At 32.1% G+C, this 22,388-nt stretch overlaps 2 protein-coding genes across 4 annotated transcripts in view; both read left to right on the top strand.

The window, feature by feature from the left end:
• Nucleotides 1-976: 976 nt before the first annotated feature.
• LOC134684574 (uncharacterized) lies at nt 977-9,692 on the top strand. Its single transcript, XM_063543868.1, has 5 exons — nt 977-1,138; nt 6,321-6,477; nt 7,111-7,346; nt 9,031-9,053; nt 9,402-9,692. The coding sequence occupies exons 1-5, from the start codon at nt 1,123-1,125 to the stop codon at nt 9,690-9,692; spliced, it is 723 nt and encodes a 240-aa protein (XP_063399938.1). The 5' UTR covers nt 977-1,122.
• Nucleotides 9,693-15,621: 5,929 nt separating this feature from the next.
• LOC134685636 (uncharacterized) overlaps nt 15,622-22,388 on the top strand; it is a 64,470-nt gene continuing 57,703 nt past the window's right edge. For all 3 annotated transcript variants that reach the window (XM_063545568.1, XM_063545566.1, XM_063545567.1), the window contains exons 1-2: nt 15,622-15,721; nt 15,855-15,931. In XM_063545568.1, the coding sequence (XP_063401638.1) occupies nt 15,639-15,721; nt 15,855-15,931 (160 nt within the window). In that variant the 5' untranslated portion in view covers nt 15,622-15,638. The remainder of the gene's footprint in view (nt 15,722-15,854; nt 15,932-22,388) is intronic.

Raw genomic sequence — 22,388 nt, 5'->3', positions numbered from 1 at the left:
CTCGGTTTTATTTTGTAACCCGGATTTGTTTTCTCTCAATCGATGCATGTTTTTTGAACTTTTGTAGACTACTGTTGCTTTTTTTTGAACAGCGGTATACTTCTGTTGCCTTTATTTGAACCGCGGTACACTACTGTTGCCTTTATTTGCCATGGCATTTTTAGATTAAATATTCATTGTGTATCTTACGAGTGTCTCTTATAGTAAAGAGCATATACACTATGCAAGCATTATAAACGAGTACTGACACTTTTAAAATAAAAAATCACAAAAATATGGAACTCCGAGGAAAATAAAAAAAAAAGGAAAGTCCCTAATCAAAGGGCAAAATTAAAATCCCAAACACATCAAACGAATGGATAACAACTGTCATATTCCTGACTTATGTTGAAAAGAACATTCACTCCGATCAATCATTCTGTTCAATGGCATATCTGCCCTTAGACGTGACGCAAATGTCAAACATTATTCCAATAGAAGGTTGTTTAAGCTTTCTTTGTCACAAACCACTGACACGGTTGGTATTTGTATTGTGCGTATTATTCAAATATACATTGTATGTATAGTCTCCTGTATACATACATGTTATGTATACATATTGACAAATTTGACTTGTAAGACGTTTCATGGACTGTATGAGGTTAAATAGAAACTTGCGAATAAAAATCTACATCAACCAAAAAAAAATTGAGTTTAAATTTTATGATAGAGTGGAACAAAAGCGAGAATTAGTGATTTTTTTTTCTCTTGAAATGGGTCGAACAATACAAGAAATTGGGATGTTTATATTTATTATAACTGGCCGTTGATTCTCAGACTAATATAGAAAAGACTCTGACAGCTTCGTGTAGTTAGTGGTGGCGCGTTACATGGATACAACAACATAAGTTTGAAAAAAACAAAGAACTTAAAAATGTCTTGAGTTTTGAGTTTGACATAATAAAAAGAAAAAACCGCGACACAATATGATCGAAATGGGATCCGAAATAATCAACATTAAGATGTAATTATAAGTTTTATGTCTATTCCTTGGCATTTTACATCGTTTATAATTATTACAAATAACTACACTCTACACTACTGGAACCAGAAATTCTTAAAACGGGGTCGAAACTGCTACTAATGAAAATGTTTATAAGTTAGTGGCATTGTTACTTTATTATATTTCTTTATTTTGGTTTGCTTTTTGATGTGATCAGTCAATAGCAAATTTTATTTTAAATATTGAATTTAGCTGAATATAAATGGTAGTCCTTATTGATCTCGTGAAGAAAGTCAATTAAAAAAACTATAGTAGGGTTACAATTATGTTTACTTGAGTATACAGTGCAAACAGTTTAATATATAGTTTTTTTTTTAATTAAATATTCAGAAATGCAACCAGGGATCCAACTGACGTAACTTTACATTGCATTGCTTCTTTTTAATCAAGTTAGGAACTTAATATATAAGCATGTCTTTTACCATTTTTGTGTATTTTGTTTCTTATACAGGTATAGTACTTTTTTTACACATTTAATTAAACATTACAGATTCAATATTTTATTATACTTTTAGTCTCACTTCTTGCAATACATAAATATACAGTACACACAAAGTATATGCACAATATAAAACAGAAACAAGAATAATAGACACAAAACAAAGCGAACTCTTCACATAGATGTCTAAAGATTATGGTCTTTAGAGGATGATTTTGTTTTGATAAAAAAAAACTAATTGGCATGTGATATAATGTTTAGGTATTTTTTTCTTATTGAGTATATTTTATCCATTTATTATCTGATACATGCATTTTTGGTCTATGCTACGTATTCGTAGTACAAAAATGTAAACACGCCATTTCTTGTTAAATTACAATCGATTTTACTTCTGAAGCCATATTTGACCTTGACAATACTGCTATTTTCGCATGAGTACTTTTAAACAGGAACCACATATAACTGTTAACAAATCGGTTCTTCCTAGTTTAGTTTTTGTTTGTTGAACCACATGCTCATTGTTATTATCCCGTCATATGCATACGTCATTTTCAAGATACAGATTCTACAACTACAATATGAATGCACATGAGGTGGCGTAATTAGTGGCGGATCCAGAACTTTTCATAAAGGGGGGTGCTGACCGACCTAAAGGGGGTCGCTCTAGTCATGCTTCAGTGATTTCCTATATAATCAACCCATTTTTTCCCACTAAAGGGGGCCGGGGCCCACCATTGTCCTCTGGATCCGCCTATGGTAATGTACAAATTTGACTGACGTACAAGAATAAATAATGTAATTAATTAGATGACGTATAAGAAACAACTTACGCATATGATGCAATTGTTACAACAATTCCGTCTTCTTTTCCTCAATAATGGCATCAATTTTCGAGACTTGTACTTTTTTACCAGGAACTTTTATTCCTTCTTGACCATCTAAGTTTCTCCCATTTGTTTTTATGAAGTACGTGTTATTCAGTCTTTTTTTGTGTTTTTGATTGACTTGGCGGTTTTTATGTGTCCTCCGCTTTTTGTTAGTTTTTATTGGACTTATGAGTTTTTGATCGTCCACTGTTTTCTTCCGCCTTTTTTTTTTGTATTTACGGAGTCGTACAAATACAGTATTGTTTAAACTTCGACATGCGCACAACTATCCAAAACATTGATATCCTTCAAAAGAACGTGGCGACTTCAGAATTTGTTGTCAGTCGTGTTCGAGACAATAATTATAACTATTACGATTTAACATTGAATTTCTAAAAGATGCAATGGTATAAGCCTTTGCAGTAACAAAAAAAAAGAAAACCCTCCAAGAAAATATCGAATCAGAAAGTCCCTTATAAAATAGCGGAATCAATATCTTAAACACACCAAACAAATGGAAAACAACTGTCATAATCCTGATTTAGTACTGGAATTTCCTTCTGTATAAAAAGATGGATTAAATCGTTTTATAGCTAGCTAAACTTCTTAATTGTATGACAGTTGCATAAAAATTTACAACAATGTGTGATAAAAACAAACAGACATACAATGTAAACAAAAGGTCAATAGTGTGTTGTAATTTTAACCATATGCGATTCCAGGGGGCTTTGGTCCGCATTTGTGGGAAAAAATTGATTGGTTATATAGGGAATTACTTATACATGATTGGATCGCCCTCTTTTTTGTCAGTCAATGCCCCCTCCCCCTTATGAAAAGTTCTGGATCCGCCACTATTAATCACTATAAAAAGATATATATGTCAACAAGAAAGTTTAAAGATTGTTTATACATAGCACATATTAAGCAAAAATAAAAGACAAGAATACTAAAAATTACCACAGCACAATAAAACATTGGCGGGATGCTTGAGTATCATACCAAAAAGAATCCCTTAATGAACAGTGTATATAAAGTGCGAATCCAGCTAGTTCATTTTTACTGTTATATGCGGGTATGTCTATTGTAGAATAAAGGATCATGGGAAAACTGTATTTGTTTACGTTTTGAAAATATCAAGTTAAAGGATTTTAAGTTAAGTTTTAACATATTTTCATTGTGATATGTCTTTATAATATACACACATATCATTAAAGTTCAAATAAGTGTTATAAAAGCATCATAATATAGCATATCGATCATTGAAAGCGATCCATTTTAACTATAGATGCGATGAATTATCACTGTTAGTGCAGTCATTATTAATGTAGAATTTTCAAAGATGCGAGGAATTTTCATTGTAGAATCATGTGATAAATGCACTTGCAACAAATGAAAAAAACCTTAGTTGATGACTTTAGGATTTATGAAACATGTATTTTCAAATTGAAATACAAACTCCTCATTCATTCTTCATCAAATATATAGCTTTTCAAACTTGTAACAAAAGCGATTCTCAAAATGTCATATTGTATTCTTCAGATTACGTTTCTCCTTGATTTTAACTTATATAGGAAATCACTGGAAGGTGACAGCAGCGGGCCCTCTTAGGCAGTCAGTGGGCCCCTACTTATGAAAAATTGTAGATCCGCGAATGGATACTACCGCAGAGGTAAAACCATGCACATTTGGGTTATTGTACGCGAAATGCATGCTACAATTCATTTTTGTTGATTTAACACCCTTTGGAACTCTATGTGGGCTATTTCAGCAACTAGGCAAAAGAAATTCCCAAACTAGATACACGGTTAGATTCAGCATGTCAACGAATTCCAAATATCTATATTAAAGGACTTTTGTCTATAAATTTGGACCCCACAAAATTGAAAAAGGGACCAAAAATAAATAAAAAAAATGCATGCATCGGATACATTTGTTCTTCAAGGCATGACTGCAACAATAGGATGAATATACAAAAATATCTTATTCTTGGGTCTCATTGGGGGGTTCTGATCCCGGATCCCGCTTACTGTTTTGTCAGATTCCCGTATTCAGCTTATTGTTTTGTCAGATTCCCGTATCCCGCTTATACTATGCAGTTCTAATTTTTATCCGTGTCCCGCTAGACTTCATTTCCCGTTTTTCACTACACAATCATTTGACTTTCACCTGTCACGCTTGCAAAAAATCGGCAATCCGGCGTGACGCTTATACCCAAATGCGACCCACTATTTTACTCTATTTTGACTCATATTAATCCCATTATAAATATATTAAAAAAGTAGCGTAGATTCTTTTATCCCTTTTTATCCCGTCTCGTTTCGTTTTTGAGCCATATATAGATGTCGTATGTGACAATGAGACAACTCGCCATCCGAGTCACAATTTATAAAAGTAGACCATTATACGTCAAAATACGGTCTTCAACATGGAGTCTTGACTCACACCGAACAGCACGTTATAAAGGGCTCCACTGTAAAACCTTTTAAACGGGAAAACAAAGGTGCAATCTATATCAAGATGTACGTAATTAGTGGTGAAATGTCATGGAAATGGATAAAAAAATAAGGATAAAGATCCCTATACGCTTTATAAGAAACTAAATGGAATACATTTGAAATTAATGTTATTTCTATTGAATTTATTAGAGTGTTTTAAAACCAAACTTTCCTCCGTAAGTTAAATTTGATCAAATCTTTCTTTTACTTTATCTATTGTTTGAGCAAGTCGGCTAAATTAAGGCTTAACAGCTAATTTCCTAATGCATGTAAAGCAATTTTTGGTTGGCTTGCTTTGTTTGTATAATTGTTTATACAAACTTTGTAAATAAGATTGACATTTTTAAACAATATGAATAGGCATAGTTTAACCTGTATTTTTAATATTTTAATTAAATTGGGTGTTATCATAATGATTATCAAATAAAAAAAGAGCAAGCAAATCAACTAAAGTCTTGCTCTACATGCTTAAAGAAATGAGCTGTAATAGATAAAATAAAATAAAATTATACAGTGAAAATGCACCGCATATACAATAATAATGATTTGCTCCACAGTGAAAATGAAAGAATAGTATCATTATTCGACAGTAAACATGACTAGCATTACGAAATCATCATAGTGGAATTTAGTTAAATATGAAGAAACTGAATGACAAAACATATTCTACGTTATACAACTTTAATAATTGTATTAAAATGAATATTTTTTACTGCAACAACATCTAACCTGTTAGTTATAAAGCACCTGCACGATCTGTTCGTGAAATGTCCTAAATATTCACCTATTTTGGTATATATTTAACAACTGGATGGCTTTAGGCGCGATAAAACCCCGCTCGCATCTCTTACTTTGTTTTATTAGTATTATGTATTTCTGAACATATACATTTTAACTAATTTTCTTGATTTTCTTCAAAAATTAAAAAAAGTTCGTCTGTTTATTTATCATTCTACAGTAGACATTTATGGCATATACAGTAAAAATGATATTTTAGGATCCGCACTTTACATACACTGATGAACGCATCGTGTCATGAACATAATTTGACAATATACAAAAAGCCTATGAATATTAAATATTCTAATAAAGTCAAGTGAGAACTTTAAAAACGGAATAATAGGTTTACAAAACACAACACATCAATAACAAACATATACTGTTATAGGGGAGAACATATCGAATGCTCCCATTTATTTAACTTTCTCTTTTTTGTTTTTATAATGTATTATTTCCAATAGATTACCTTAGTTCATTGCATTTAATTCATGATTTCTTTATTTTTTCTTGTGCATTTTTATCCCCTTTAATATATACAATTAGAGTTTATATTTTCTTCTAATACCAATAACTGAATGCTTTATATAAATGACAAAAAAAAAAGAAATAAACAATCAAGGTCATTTGACTTAAGACACTTGCATACTTTTATGAATGGTATTTGAATCATTGATTAGTCATGTTTATTGTCTTAACAGTTTTAGTTCGGAGTAATACATATCAATTATTTAAGACCGGGGGAGAAACCTGGGATCCATCACGACAACGATGTACAGATGTTGGAATGGATCTAGCGCTGATTAAGGACAATGATGAATTAGATGTGGTGAAAACTTACATTGGAAGTGTTGGTGGGTAAGTGGTTAAAACTTATTTTGTAAGAGTTAGTGGTTAAGTGGTAAAAACTTATATTGCTAGTGTTGGTGGGTAGGTGGTTAAAACTTATATTGTACGGGTTAGTGGTTAAGTGGTAAAAACTTACATTGGAAGTGTTGGTGGGTAGGTGGTTAACACTTATATTGTACGAGTTAGTGGTTAAGTGGTAAAAACTTACATTGCTAGTGTTAGTGGGTAGGTGGTTAAAACTTACATTGTTATAGTTGGTGGTAAATTAATTCTAGGGTATACTTTATACATTTTAAACCAACTATGCTGTAGTCAAACCATGGAACAATAACCAAAAAAGGATAAAAAAAAATCTACTTCCTATTTCGCATCCGGTGAGAACTGTCACATCTGGTTTTATATGCCTTGATATTTAATTTTTAAACAATATCACACCCCTTATATTTGATGGTGGTCGTGTGGCTAATTCTTGCTTTTATAACTGATATTTTTTGGTATTGTTATTAGTCTTGTTTTCTTCTTTTTTCTCATGTGGTCTGTTTTCTTTGTACTTATGATTTTATAATGTCTCTCGTTCTCACACTTGTATAACATTTGATTTAGTCGTTACAAAATCTGATATTAAAACAAATGTTATTTCAGACCCGACAAAGAAATGTGGATAGGTATGGTTTGGGATACAGCAAACCAGGTTCATAAATGGCTGGATGGAGAAGTTGTGTCTTGGGCTCCATGGGTAAATGGAGGTGATGAGCCTAACTGTATGAGTCCTTCGTCAGTGAATTGTACCAGTCAAGACGAAAACTTCGTCCGTATGACAAAGTCATATGAGTTTAGATCTCATGTAAAGTCACGGTTATATGATGTACTTTGTGAAGGTAATGAAAATTGTCAAAAGTCCGGATAATATCTCTCGTGTTTTGTTCATTGTTGAAGACCACTCTGTGACATACACAGTTTCTTTAATCCGATTTTGGGAAAAGTAAAGGTTATGATACAACTGTCTTTCAATTTAACGCAATAAGTATATGGCTCAAAATGCTATTTAGATCACATTGAAATATTTCGGTATAAATGATAAGAAATTTCGGATACATGTGAATGAGACAAGCCAACAACCTAACGACACAAATAACTTAGGTAAACATAGCCTTCAACAATAAACAAATATCTATACAATATGTCAGGCCCTTAATCTCCATGAGTCTATATATGGTACTTATGTTAAAATGAAAAAGAAAACTTTTAGATTATGAAAATCTTAAGTTGCATGAATAAAGACCGTTGTAAGCATTTTAAATTTTAATGTTTGCATTTTATGAGTGAAAAATTATGGGATCTTATGAAGGAAGAAACGTTGCTTTTTCGATTTTTCATTGTTATTAATTTGATAAAAAGTTGGAACTTTCCCCAATTTCTAACGGTGTCCACCATAAATAGTACACCAATGTGAACATTCACAAAATATAATTATCGTATAATCCTACAAGCTAGCTATAAAGAACCCCAAAAATGACTAGTGAAAAAAATGTTCAAACGGGAAAACCAAACCAATGTTTGCGAGCACTTAACCATAACCCCAACTAGGGACATTACAACACAACAGAAGAACAAACCTAGAAGATTTAATTTTAAAGTGGATTTACTCGTTATATCGATACTAAGCACACACAATACATAACAAAGATAACAATAAACTCATCATAGATATCAGGAATAAATTTAGTATATACGCCAGACGCGCGTTTCGTCTACAAAAGACTCATCAGTGACGCTCGAATCCAAAACAGTTAAAAAGGCCAAATAAAGTACGAAGTTGAAGAGCATTGAGGACCAAAATTCCTAAAAGTTTTGGCCAAATACAGCTAAGGTAATCTATGCCTGAGGTAGAAAATCCTTAGTAAATTCAAAAATACCAGTCTGAGAGTACTCGCCTTTACAAGAGACATATAAATGTATTGCAGGTCTTGCCTTTACTTACAGCCTACTTTCAACTTATATATAATCCATAAAATCTAACCAGCTGAATTGTGTATAAAAGTAAACATTAACATGACTTTGTAAACAGAATCGGTAGTTTTAAAACCAATACGTTCATAAATGGACAGTAATTCATATTTAGTTATCAATAAGATATTTGAAATAAAATCAATGTCTCTTTTGCCGATGTTCAATGTTCATAGATCCTAATAACTATGATACGGTGCTTTATTGTCTTTGATAAACTTTAGGCATGCGTGTATTTAAAGGAACAACCAGTGTATATTGTCCGTATCTTAACGTATATGAAGGAATTCAGTAGAAGTGTTTTTTATAACGAAATCCTTTATGTATCAGATATACACAGAGAACGTTTTATCAGATCATAGATAAGATAAAAAAAAAAAGATATGGTATGATTGCCAATGAAACAACTATCCACAAAAGACAATAAAAGGTTTGATGAACTATAAAAAAACACAATATTCAAACACTAGCATGACAAACGAGTTTGGAAAATTAACACACCCAAAGAAATGGCATAATATAAGGATTAATAATATTTGTATATATATTTTACAGTTCCTGCAGAAACTTTTGTTCAGGTATTTACATTATTTATATGTATTGTATAATCAAAGTAACGTATTGTATTTAGAACCTACGTATTGAAATAAGAACATGATAAAGATACTGTCCCTCTTTAAATAACATGCTGATCCTAAATTTGAGTCTAGTCAAGCAGATGACAAAAAAATTATTCTGAATGCAGTTTTCCCTCATACCTTATAGTGTTAAATTTTGAAGGAAAAAAAAACTTGATTGATAGCGCCGAAAAACTAAATAAATATGTTTCCGCTGAGTGCGAAAACATTTTTTTCTTAAAAAAAAACCTTTTAAAGTTCAAGGTTGTCATGGTTCCCTTATTATGAAATTTATATTAATATTTGTAGGACAGCAAACTATCCTTGATTATCATTATTGGGTTGTCTGCTGGTTTCGGAGGCTTTTTCATGTTGTGTTGCATGTGCTGCTTTCTGTGGAAGTTTCTATGCGGAAGTAAAGATGACAACAAGATCGAGCACACACCGGAAGTGAAAGAGGTTACTGTGGATACAACTGAACAAATGAAACTTGACAATCCATGGATGAAACAGGAGGAAATAAGCTTCTGTTTACGTCAGAAATACGTCTTTGATTTGCCTAATGAGATTGTTGGTAAAAGACACAAATACATCAAATAAAATGATAGAAACATTTTATCAATATGTAAAATAAATCTAAGAAATGTTTTATCAATAAAAAGGATAAATCTAAGAAATGTTTTATCAATAATTATATATAAATGAATCTTGTTGCATTAAAGAAAATCTGTTCTTAAACATTTTAGACTAGTTAGATGGATGGATGGCTGACCGTTTAGCGTCAATGGCAAATTAAATCCATATTCAGGATGAGAAAATGCGAGTCCGATATGAACACGAACCCTACTTTGCACTGGACCGACACGCTGAGTCGGAATTTTAAAATCACCATACTCGGACACATCATTCTCACACAGAAGAACAGTCTTTAATTTCGCGTGCTGAGCGGGGAAGAAGCATATGTACCAATCTTGCCATCTATGGTTGAACCTGGCCTGGTTCGAACCCACGACAATCCGCACTCGAGGCGCACACGATTTAACGAGAATACGGAGGTGGTTCATTGTTCTTAGGTACATGATCTTTTACATGTAATATAGATAAATTAACTATCTCCAGCAAATTTCATCTTTTGGATTTAAATTTCAGATAGGTAACTTTTAAAAATTATAGACTACTTTTAATACGACCGCAAAAATTAATATTTTTTTGTCGTATTTTTATTGGTATCACGGCGACGTCGCCGTCAGCGTCGTCCGAAGACGGATGGTTTCTGGATAAAAACTTTAGTATAAGTAATAAATAGAAATCAATAAAATTTTAACACAAGGTTTAGAACCACTAAAGGAAGGTTGGGATTGATTTTGGTGGTTATGGTCCCAACTGTTTATGAATCAGGGGCCAAAAAAAGGCACACATACGCATTTTTCTTGGTGTTTGCACCATAACTTTAGTATTAGTAAATAGCAATCTATGAAATTTAAACACAAAGTTTATGACCACAAAAAGAAGATTGGAATTAATTTTGGGAGTATTGGTTCCAACAGTTTAGGAATTAGGGGCCAAAATTAAAATTTGTTTGAATTCATCAAAAATTGAATTATCGGGGTTTGTTGATATGCCGAATCTAACCGTGTATTTAGATTCTTAATTTTTGATCCCATTCTCAAATTCGTCTACAGTAAGGTTCAAAGAGTCCAAAATTAAACTTAGTTTGATTTAAACAAAATTTAAAATTTAATTCTTTTATATGCTGAATCTAAACATGTACTGAAATTTTTGATTATAGGCCCAGTTTTAAAGTTGGTCCAAATCGGTGCCAAATTAAACTTTGTTTGATTTCAACAAAAAATGAATTTCTGTGATATGCCGAATCTAACCATGTATTTAGATTTTTTGATATTTATCAATTTTTTTGATATTTATCATTTTTTTTTATATTTATCAAATTTTTTGGTATTTATCAAATATCTTTATCAAATTGGTCCACATTGAGTTTCAAAGGGTCCAAAATTGAAATTTATTTGATTTCATAAAAAAAAAAATTTGGTTCTTTTGCTGAAAATCTAACCATGCATTTAAATTTTGGATATTGAACCTTTATGGGTAAATTTCCAATTTGATTTTTTTAGTTCATAGACCACATTTTTATTCTATATAAGAAACCTATGCTGTGTCAAATATTTAATCCAAATCCAAATTCAGATCTGTATCAAGCTTGAATGTTGTATCCATACTTGCCCAAACTTTTCAGGGTTCGACCTCTGCGGTAGTATCAAGCTTTGCCCTGCGGAGCATCTGGTTTAATTTACACTTTGGATGACAAATTTAACCCATAACGACCCCAATAGCAAACGTTCGTCAAAACTCAAAAGTGATCTGCAGATACAATTTTACTTTGCATTTGGTCCAGTTGGACCCCATTTAAATGAAACACTGGGAGTACTTATGACCAGAGACGTTCTATATGTTTCTGTTATTACCAAAAAAAGATACCTTTCAAATTGATTAAATATTTAGACGAAAACTTCCATAATGAAAACTGACAATGCTAGTAAAGGAATGTGTGATTTTCTTTGCGAAAATTTGAAGCAAGTGTTATCATGAATGATTTATGAATAATTTTGAAAATAATTTAGCATTTTGAAATTTACTCGTTAGAAAGTGATTGGGAATATACTCTTCATAAATAAGGACATGGACTTCCATTGTTAAATTGTTCCTTATTTTGTCATGCCTTTCAAAAGTTTATTGTTCTTGGTCTATAAGTGTTTGCCTACTTGTTCATTGGTCTGTGTTAGAAAGTTGTTTTACTTGCAATCATATCACTTCTCACTCCCTTATTTCGCATGTTTTCCCATGGCAAACGGTTTACTTAAATTAAAATTGTGACAAAAATGTTCCAGAAGTTTTAGCAGTAAAATGATCAAAAAGGGAAATGATCATAGTTGGGTAAATTAACAGATGCTAGCAAAATGTGTTTCACTTTAGAAATAAAAACATTCTATTTGATTACTTTCATCATAAAAAAATACCCTAAAACTTCAATAAATAAAGGCAACAGTAGTATACCGCTGTTCATAATCGAAAAAACAAATCCGGGTTACAAACTAAAACTGAGAGAAACGAATCAAATACAAGAGGAGAACTACGACACAACAGAAACACACCATTAAACTGTAACACACACAGAAACGAACTATAATATAACAATGGCCATTTTCCTGGCTTGGTACATGACATTTTAAGAAAAAAATGGTGGATTAAACCTTGTGTTGTGGCATGCCAAACCTCCCGCTTTTATGGCAACGTTAAATAAATTATTAAAATGACAAAACTGCATGACAGGACTACATTACAAAAAATGGGAGAACATATAGGACTGAGAAACACACGAATAATAGCTTACAAAAGGTACCACTTTCAATGTTGACATTTTTTTCCTTTAATAATTTTACACATACAATTCACGTGTTATCCATCTCAAGCTAAGGGGTTAAATTGAAGTTCACATGAATACGGATTCAATGAGGTCAAATTATTCACTTGCAAGTGAATAATTCATAATCAATGTTTTTTTAGCTTATTTTTTTTTATAAAACTGAACCATACTGGCTGCTAACAGCGAATTATTATTTCACTATTTGCATATCATTAATGATTGAGCAAAAAAATAAAATATATTAGATTTTTTATATATCTCGTAGCTAGTGTCCCTTTAACAATAGAGAACTTAATTGAATGGGCTTTGCTCATGGTTGAAGACCATACGGTGACCTATATTTGTTAATCTCTGTGTCATTTAGTGTCTTGTGAAGATTTATCTCATTGGCAATCATACCAGATCTTTTTTTATATCAACTGTCGAAAATTTTAAGCGACCAAAGTGTCGATTTTAACCATAAATTCAACAATATTACTTTACAATATTCTGATCGAAAGTCTGTTTAAGTTCAAAACATTTAAAAACGACGAGGCGGTGTCGAGACCTTTTAATTATTTTTTTTTAACGAAAATTCAAGTTATTTCCAACAGTCATTGACAGCCAGAAAGCCACATCACATCATGAGCGTTTTTTTTTTAAAGTTGTTTGTGTATTTTTTGTATGCTCTACTGTTTGGACTCTTTATATGAGTAAAATACAAAGCCAACTTACTTAAAACCCCATACCGAATAGTAAGATATAAAAATACTGACCTAACAAAATGTTTAACTATTCACACAGGAAAAACAAATGGCCTGATTTGTGACAAAACAATCAACATTTACAAATATATCAGACAGCATCCATCAACTACAACTCTGGCTCCTGGTTTGTAGTTGGAATAACGCAACATGTAGGGGGGGGGGGTATAAAGTATATCAGAGCGCTGATCCCTCCCCTATAAACCGGGACAGTGCCCACGATGTAAACAGTAATAAAAAAAGTTCGATGGTATACGTGGCACTAGTTTTATTATTTATGGTAAGTTTATATTCTGTGGTGTCAACTTTGATGATGTCAAAATTGTGGAAAAAGGACGAGATTGTAGCTTCGATCAGTAAAACAAATTGAGAAAAAAATGTAGTTAAAGTTGGTGCTAACTTTTATCAGTATTTTTTTATATATTCATTGTTAACTTTTTGCAATAGCGGTCAACCAAATTATAAAGGAATTATTCAGTTAAACGGAACACTTAGTTCAATATCTATTTACTTTTCAAGCAACTATCTTCTATCAAAGAAATCGTGATAGGAAAAGCAAGCTTTGCTTACATATCAACTAGGAAATATATGTTCCATAAACATGTTGAGGCGATGGTTTGTTGTTATATTGTGTAATATTTTAAGTTCTCAAAAAGAAAATTGAAATCCTCTCTATAGATCCGTACGTTTTTGTTCTCAACCGACCTTCATTGACATTTTCGAGATCTGGACAAACTTAGTTAAATCTGTGATATCCTTTATTTCAAGTTGATTCAATGTGTTAAATGCGTTGATCATAAATCAGGAATTGCTTAGAAACCAGTTTGCTGTTCAGTATGCAGTAGTTAATAGTTTTGTCTACATTTTGTCTACATTTATTTTTATATGGTTCAACGTTAACTGCAATGTTCAGGCGACATCCAGTACATTGTAATATTTTATTAAGTTCATTGTATATTTATTTAACTCTTTTGTTTTGCATTTTCATTTTAAATCTGTTTTGCATGTATTGAATGTATAGTTTGCTTAATTCTTGAGAAAGTTTAAATGAGGTGTAAGTCTATAAAATTTAGAAAAATGGGAATTGACAGCTGACGGAGAGAAAGACAGTAAAAGTATGATTAACAGAGGAACCTGTGCTATAAAGTACAGAATAGAGAATGATACATAGACTAAGAAATGAAGATCACCTCCTAAATCAGGTTAGTTTACAAACTTTGAACTTTTTATCAAACGGATCATTATAAGCATGCAACCAAGAGAAAAGACTGATTCGCTCAATCACATATTCCTTTACAGAAAGTACCCAACTATAAATATAAAGAGAGATAACTCGAACTTGGTTTAATATCTACAAAATGTATTTATGGTACATACTGTTAAATTAAAATAAAACCTGAGTATTCATGCAGTGACACAATCTGACATAAACCCCAAGGGTGACTTGGTAATAGAAATATGGTCACCATTGGTCTTCCTCCAACCGGCAGTAAAGCCCTCGCCAAAGCGTAAAATTCTCAAAGTGGCATTAAGCATTAATCAATTGATCAATCTAGTATGAATTGAAGAATCTTTAAAATTGTTCCAATTTTTTTAACCTTGCTTTATGCGATATTTTAGACTTCAGTGGCGGATCCAGAAATTTTCATAAGTGGGGGCCCACTGACTGACCTAAGAGGGGGCCCGCTCCAGTCACGCTTCAGTGATTCGCTATATAAGCAACCATATTTTTCCCCCAAAAAGGTGGACCCCCTCCCCCCTAAATCCGCCTCTGGACTTGGACATTTCAAATTTTCTTTAATCAATTTTTTAACTTGAATTGGCAAGCCCAGATTTAACTTTTTTTAAGTTTAATTTGTTGAAGTGAATTTTCAAGACCATACCAATACAATGCTTTTGGTTTGAAATTTTTTTCAGACACAAGTGTTTGTGGACTATATATATAACAGGCATTAAAGATTTGCTCAGAACATATCTAGTGAGAGCAGAATAAATTTCTGACAAAAACGGTTATAATCTCAACAGTGGTGGATCCAGGGGATGGATTCCGGGGGTTGGAAACCCCCTTTTTTGGACGATCAATGCATTTGAATGGGGACATATAGTTGACACCCCCCTTTTTGTGCTGGGTTGGGAACCCCCCTTTTTAAAATGACTGGATTCGCCCCTGCTCAATAATGTTTAAAAGAATTCTTGTTTTATTACTTTTACACTCTGGAATAAAGTTTTCTTATCTCTAGTCATCTTATCTATATTTTTAAAGCGATACAATTTTCCTTTTGCATCCTTACTATTTTTATCTCAAAAAAGTTAGTGGGAGGTCACCGGAACAGCCAAAAGGTATTTTCCAACTTTTCAAACATGGCGGCTGATCTACTTCGGGAGCGACTCCCTGCACACCTGAGCATAGGTGTCACAAGAGACGGAAGAGTTTTCTTTGTTGAGTAAGTTTTCTGTAAAAAAAGGTCCATGTTAATCGTTTCAATCTGACATTTTATTCAATAATCGCGTCACTTGCTTGTTTACAATACCTTCCGTAAAGTTTTTCACACCTGTTTGTTTTGTTTATGTTGACAGTGACCGAATTCAGACTACATCATGGCTTCATCCGAGAACAGGACAGCCAGTCAAAACGGGTCATAGACAAATTGAAGGTAGATATACAAATATAATAAACAAAATTTTAAACTTAACATGCACGTTTTTGTAGAGAAATGGCGGGAGATTCCCATATAAGTTATGATTCACAGGAATATATAGTCATCGTTAGTCAGTTAGTACAATGTACGTTCACTCATCAACTTGTCAAACCCAGAATGTGCATGCTTGCACATCTTAAAACATGACACATTACCATATACAATGATAAAGGTAGTCTAGCCTGCAATGATTATTTTAATGGTTCATATAATTTTAATGCTCTAAAAATACCATAAATCAAATGAATTAAAATTATATATTGGTTAAAAATATATAGGGTAAAATGCCCTTTACCCTCAGGTGTCAAACGGTCATTTTCAGCTACCTTTAGCGTCAAATTGGTCAAAATTTTACTGTGATTAGTCAAGATATCCTTATTGTGATTCTTCAGAGGTCTCAAATATTTATCGTTAGCATATCTTTGAGAGAAAAAAATAATGTGATGCGAGTCTAAAAGAAAAATGTCATGCATCTAAAATTACAGTTAAAGTCATTTGGCAAGAATTTTCACCATAATTCATCATGAATGTACCCCCATTTCTACCTAAAGAGTTCTCTCTCATTGACTAGAAAATATAACTATTTGGATATCAGCAGGTTCCAGTTAGTCTGTGAAAAAATAAAATTATGGTTATTTAAAGGATCTAGTGATTCCCAATTTTGATCATGGAAGTACATGTATACAGTAATTTTTAATAGGGGACTGTCCCCCCAATTAAGACAACTTTCATAATTATGAGTGGGACTTCAGAAAATCTATTTGCTAACTATATTCATATGTACATGTAGCTCTATTTTGTTTATGCATTCCAGGATGAAAAAACAATATTTTGATTGTAGTCTAGTTTTAATAATAATCTATGTAAAAATATGTTATCAAAATTGAAAATATTTTTATTTTGAATATATCACTCAGCTTAGAATTCATTCCCCATGCACGAAACAAGTGCCTAAGATAAATAGCTATTTTGGAAATTCTGATTACTAAATTTCTGTTCAGAAAATTTAAGATTTGAAACCATACTTTATTAGCCAAAGATCAATTAACCATAAGAAGATAGAGACAAATTCCTCTATTAATACTATATATATATATGTATTTAAAATTCCTCAATCTGCACTTGAATTGATGCACCTTGAAGGCTCCAGAGGTCATATTGACTTGTAATGATTTTATATTATTATAGGTGATGTGCTTAGAATGTAAATATGACATTTAATATGTTAGAAATAAAATATTTTAAATTGTAAATATTTTTTATTGGGTCATTTAACAAATAACAACACAAATACCAGCTGTACATACCATTTAGGTAATTTGACCTACAATATGACAAATTAAGCCTTTTATCAAGAAAATTATACCCAGGTGATTGATTATGGTTATACATCATATTTTTTGCAATCATTATCTTCCAGATCAATTAGATTTTTATTTATCTAAGGTCTTTCTTTTTACTTAAAATATATATACTAAGTTAGCTGTATCAGATATTTTGTCAGTAGGGTTTTGATCTGAGATGCTAAGGAATTTTTGAATGCGAGTCCAAGGAATTGTCAACTTTTGCCTGGCTAGCTAAAATCCAATTTAGTGAAATGAAACAAATTAGATCGCTACATAATTTGATTGTTTAAAGCAAACCATTAAAGGTCTCTAAGTATGGCATTCAACACATATAGTATAGGCTCACAAGAAACTGCAAGCAATAAAGAGCCAAAAAATGACTTAGTGTCAGTAAGTATAAATTTTGTACATTGTGACTATATATTTGCCACATTAAAGGTGGGGCAGGACCTTTTTCATGACGTTGGGATATGGTGTTTTTTAAGCTCAGGATTGATCCTTTTGGAATGCGGGAATTCTCGGGATGTCAGGATTTAAATTTCTTTAAATTAAGGACCTCAGGATTTCATGACTTACCCTCATTGAACCTAAACTGATATTGATGCTTTAATTGAAGATGTCAAATGTTCAAGTGCAGATACAGTTTACAGATGCACGTTGAACAAACTTTATTAGTTTAGACTGACATCAGATTATTTTGCAATGTAGGCTATATACATTGTATATAATATATCTAAATAATAAGTATGAACACAGATTGATTCATATATAATTGGATTACAATAAAAGAGGATTGAATTTATGTATTTATGACCTATTTTGACATTTCAAGTGTTTTTATAACAGTTTATGGATTTACCCTACCCTGATCAGAATTTAATCCTTAGATAAAAATTTATTGTGATTACAGTTAAAATAGCCTTTATAACTTTCTAAAAATCAATAGATATATCTATGTTGGAATGTTGTTAGGAAATTTGATTTTTGAGTGTAAAGAATGCACAAAATGCATTCAAAACACTAGTTTTACTGACTTGGTAACTACATGTACATGTATATGTTCAGGCCTCATCTCTCTCTACCTTTCGGAACACAAACAAAATAGCACAGTATATACGTAAGGTGAAGGCTCTAAAGATCCTATTTATGTTCATGATGAGAAATAAATTATGATATATACTCAGATATTTATTCCCCTGCCACAATGCTCCGTATTAAGATATTGACAAATATAATGCCTACCCATGATAAAATGAGCATAGAGCATGGCATGAAAGAATAATTACCTGCTCTCGACTCAAAGCCATAATAGGAGTATTATGGAGAGACTGTCAGAAAGGTAATTGACGGAGGGAACGACGATAATTTCGTTTATCAAAGGGTTTTGTTTTTATTTTGCCCTAAGTCTTGCAAGACTCTTACGATGTATCTTTTTATGCATTGGATTTGTACAAATCTACATTTGGCATATTCATGACATAATTCAAGTCCATATTTTTATAAAGCCATTTAATCCTATTTGTCACATCAAAATTAAACCATACATTTGTATGTACAGGTTACTGATGTTTAAATTGTATTTGTGAAGAATTTAAATTGACACAAAAACTTCAATATTTAAAAAATGTTGAACTTAGTAGGTCTCCATAAAAATGACTGTAATTTTTGTCAATTAACCATTGAATAGCAGAGTAAACCAATATTACTGACTATTGTACAAGTCTCTCCTTTTCAGAGGAAAAGTTTTGTTAGTAACTTTAAACAAGTGTCAGTATATTTGAGTAGTTGATTATCAGAAATAAACTTACAGGGTGATAATTGATTAAGAATGTTGATTATTATCTGAACATTTTTACAAGCCTAATGTATATTATGAAAGTGTAGAACTCTGATCATGATCTTCCATCAGATAAAAATATCTTTGTAGGGATTTGTTAAATTTAATGATAGCTAAGATAACTGTTTTGTATTTATAAAGTTACAATTGAGAGGGTGGGGGTCTAAATGTTACATATACATTTGTTTTGAACTATAATGGTTCACTTTTAAGCTCACCTGGCCCGAAGGGCCAAGTGAGCTTTTCTCATCACTTGGCGTCCAGCGTCGTCCGGCGTCGTCCGTCGTCGTTAACTTTTACAAAAATCTTCTCCTCTGAAACTGCTGGGCCAAATTAATCCAAACTTGGCCATAATCATCATTGGGGTATCTAGTTTAAAAATTGTGTGGCGTGACCCCGCCAACCAACCAAGATGGCCGCCACGGCTAAAAATAGAACATAGGGGTAAAATGCAGTTTTTGGCATATAACTCAAAAACCAAACCATTTAGAGCAAATCTGACATGGGGGTAAAAATGTTCATCAGGTCAAGATCTAACTGCCCTGAAATTTTCAGATGAATCGGACAACCCGTTGTTGGGTTGCTGCCTCTGAATTTTGTAATTTTAGGGAAATTTTGCTGTTTTTTGTTATTATCTTGAATATTATTATAGATAGAGATAAACTGTAAACAGCAATAATGTTCAGCAAAGTAAGATCTACAAATAAGTCAACATAACCAAAATGGTCAGTTGACCCCTTTAGGAGTTATTGCTCTTTATAGTCAATTTTTAACCATTTTTCGTAAATCTTGGTAATCTTTTACAAAAATCTTCTCCTCTGAAACTATCAGGCCAAATTTTAACAAACTTGGCCTCAATCATAATTGGGGTATCTAGTTTAAAAACTGTGTGTCGTGACCCGGCCAACCAACATAGATGGCCGCCATGGCTAAAAATAGAACATAGGGGTAAAATGCAGTTTTTGGCTTATAACTCAAAAACCAAATCATTTAGAGCAAATCTAACAGGGAGTAAAATTGTTTATCAGGTCAAGATCTATCTGCCATGAAATTTTCAGATGGATCGGACAAAGTGCTGTTAGATTGCTGCCCCTGAATTAGTCATTTTAAGGAAATTTTGCTTTTTTTTGTTATTATCTTGAATATTATTATAGATAGAGATAAACTGTAAAGAGCAACAATGTACAGCAAAGTAAGACCTTAAAATAAGTCAACATGACCTAAATGGTCAATTGACCCCATAAGGAGTTATTGCCCTTTATAGTGAATTTTTAACAATTTTCATAAAATTTGTAAATTCTAACTAACATTTTCGACTGAAACTCTTAGGCCAAGTTCAATATAGATAGAATGATTGCAAGAATGTTCAGTAAAGTAAGATGTTCAAACACATCACCATCACCAAAACACAATCTTGTCATGAATTCAAATGCGTCCTTTGTTTAATATTCACATAGACCAAGGTGAGCGACACAGGCTCTTTGGAGCCTCTAGTATAAATTTTGTGACTTGAATGGAAAATTGTCTCATTTATTTATTCATGCCACATCCATCTTCTTACATTTTTTGATACCACTTTCAATATTTAATCCAAAATATTTTTGACAATTTTCTCGACATATTCACATTTTTTTCAAGTTTAAAAAGTTGACCTATTCTAGCAGCATATTCTATCACCATGTATATATGCATGTATATAGGAAGTGGCCCCATACGGCCCAGAGGTTACTATAGCACCATTTAATGACAGATTATAACTGCCAATACATTTATATATGTTGACATCAGACAAAAAATAAAATCTTCATGATCATCCCTGCAATACTGTTCTATTTAATTTACAAATGGGGACAATGGGGTTTAACTTAAGAAAAATATTAATGTGAAATTTCAAAAAGTTTCGGTTAGGTTGGACTGAACATGTAGCATGTGTAGTAAGTCACTGTCTGATCTCACAGAACTATAATTAAATTATAAATTTGGTTAACCTACAGCCCATACACATGAAAGTAAACCAAGTAATTTGTGCTGTATATAATACGTGTAATTAATATCAGCACGGCATACATATTTAATGTCTTAAATTACATAACAATTCAGTTTTCTCTTTAGAATTTCTATTGCAGAATAATGTGGTCTAGTGCTACATATAATCAGATGAACATAAAAAGTAGAAGATGAACATGATGAAATATTGATTTATTAAATAAAACAAGACATCTCAAGTTTCAGTTCAGATCCATGCCTTTTAAAAAGGGGGAATTCAAAATAAGGAGTGGTAGACAGTATTGAAAGCAAAAATAAACCACTCTTTTTGGCTTTAAAAAGGCCTGGTATGTTGTAGTAATTCGGTACCTCAAAAACATTTTTAATGTTTTATCTGTGTCATTTGTGAAAATTTGTCTCATTGGAAATCACACCACATCTTCATTTTTCATACTTAGTAAAGTTCCTGACTTGCGAGTTGGGATAGAGAGAAATCATTAAATAGTATGCCTCGTGTAAAAAGATTGACACACTCTGTGCACGTTAAGAACACTTTCAACAACTCTTTGAGGGGTCCGTAGGTGGACTGTTGCAAGGCAATATTTCTGTCCCTATCCAATATACCCTCTTTTTCCAGTGGCAGTCCAAATTTCCCCGACCATCATCCTAGATGGCCGCTATTACAACAACCTACCTATTGTTTTATTGTTAACTTGTTGTCGCCCTGAATATGCATGAAATATTTGCCACTGGACGTTAATCAACCAACAATCAATCAATTAAATAATATCTATGGCTAGCAGCTTTCCACTCTTTAAAAAAGTTCAGAATCAATAATACATGTACATAAATTATGATTGTACATCTTCAGGAAGTTTTTAGTTGTTTCCATGCATAAAGTACTTTGATACTGTATTTTCATTGCCAACTTAACCTTATAGTAAATTCTTCCTATGAGTTTTTTTTTATATCCTTATTAGATAATTCAGGTTACCCCTACTTGTTAATGCACAGATTATGTAGATACATGTACCACTTCAGGTGGCTTAATGTACATATAAAGATAATGTCTTTAAGTGTTTTTACCACCTGTGTTTCATTCCTAAGGTGAGAGGGTTGGAAGGAAATATGCAATTTATTAAAATTTCAGGCTTTATCATTGTTTTAATTTAGCTACTGATTAAACTCTTATACTTTCACTAGACCCACTAGATTTGGAACTGATTTAGCACAATTTTGAGAA

The sequence above is a fragment of the Mytilus trossulus genome, chromosome 9, assembly GCF_036588685.1.
Source record: "Mytilus trossulus isolate FHL-02 chromosome 9, PNRI_Mtr1.1.1.hap1, whole genome shotgun sequence".
NCBI lineage: Eukaryota > Metazoa > Mollusca > Bivalvia > Mytilida > Mytilidae > Mytilus > Mytilus trossulus.
The sequence above is the reverse complement of the archived record's forward strand: the minus strand, read 5'-3'. Positions and strand labels throughout refer to the sequence as shown.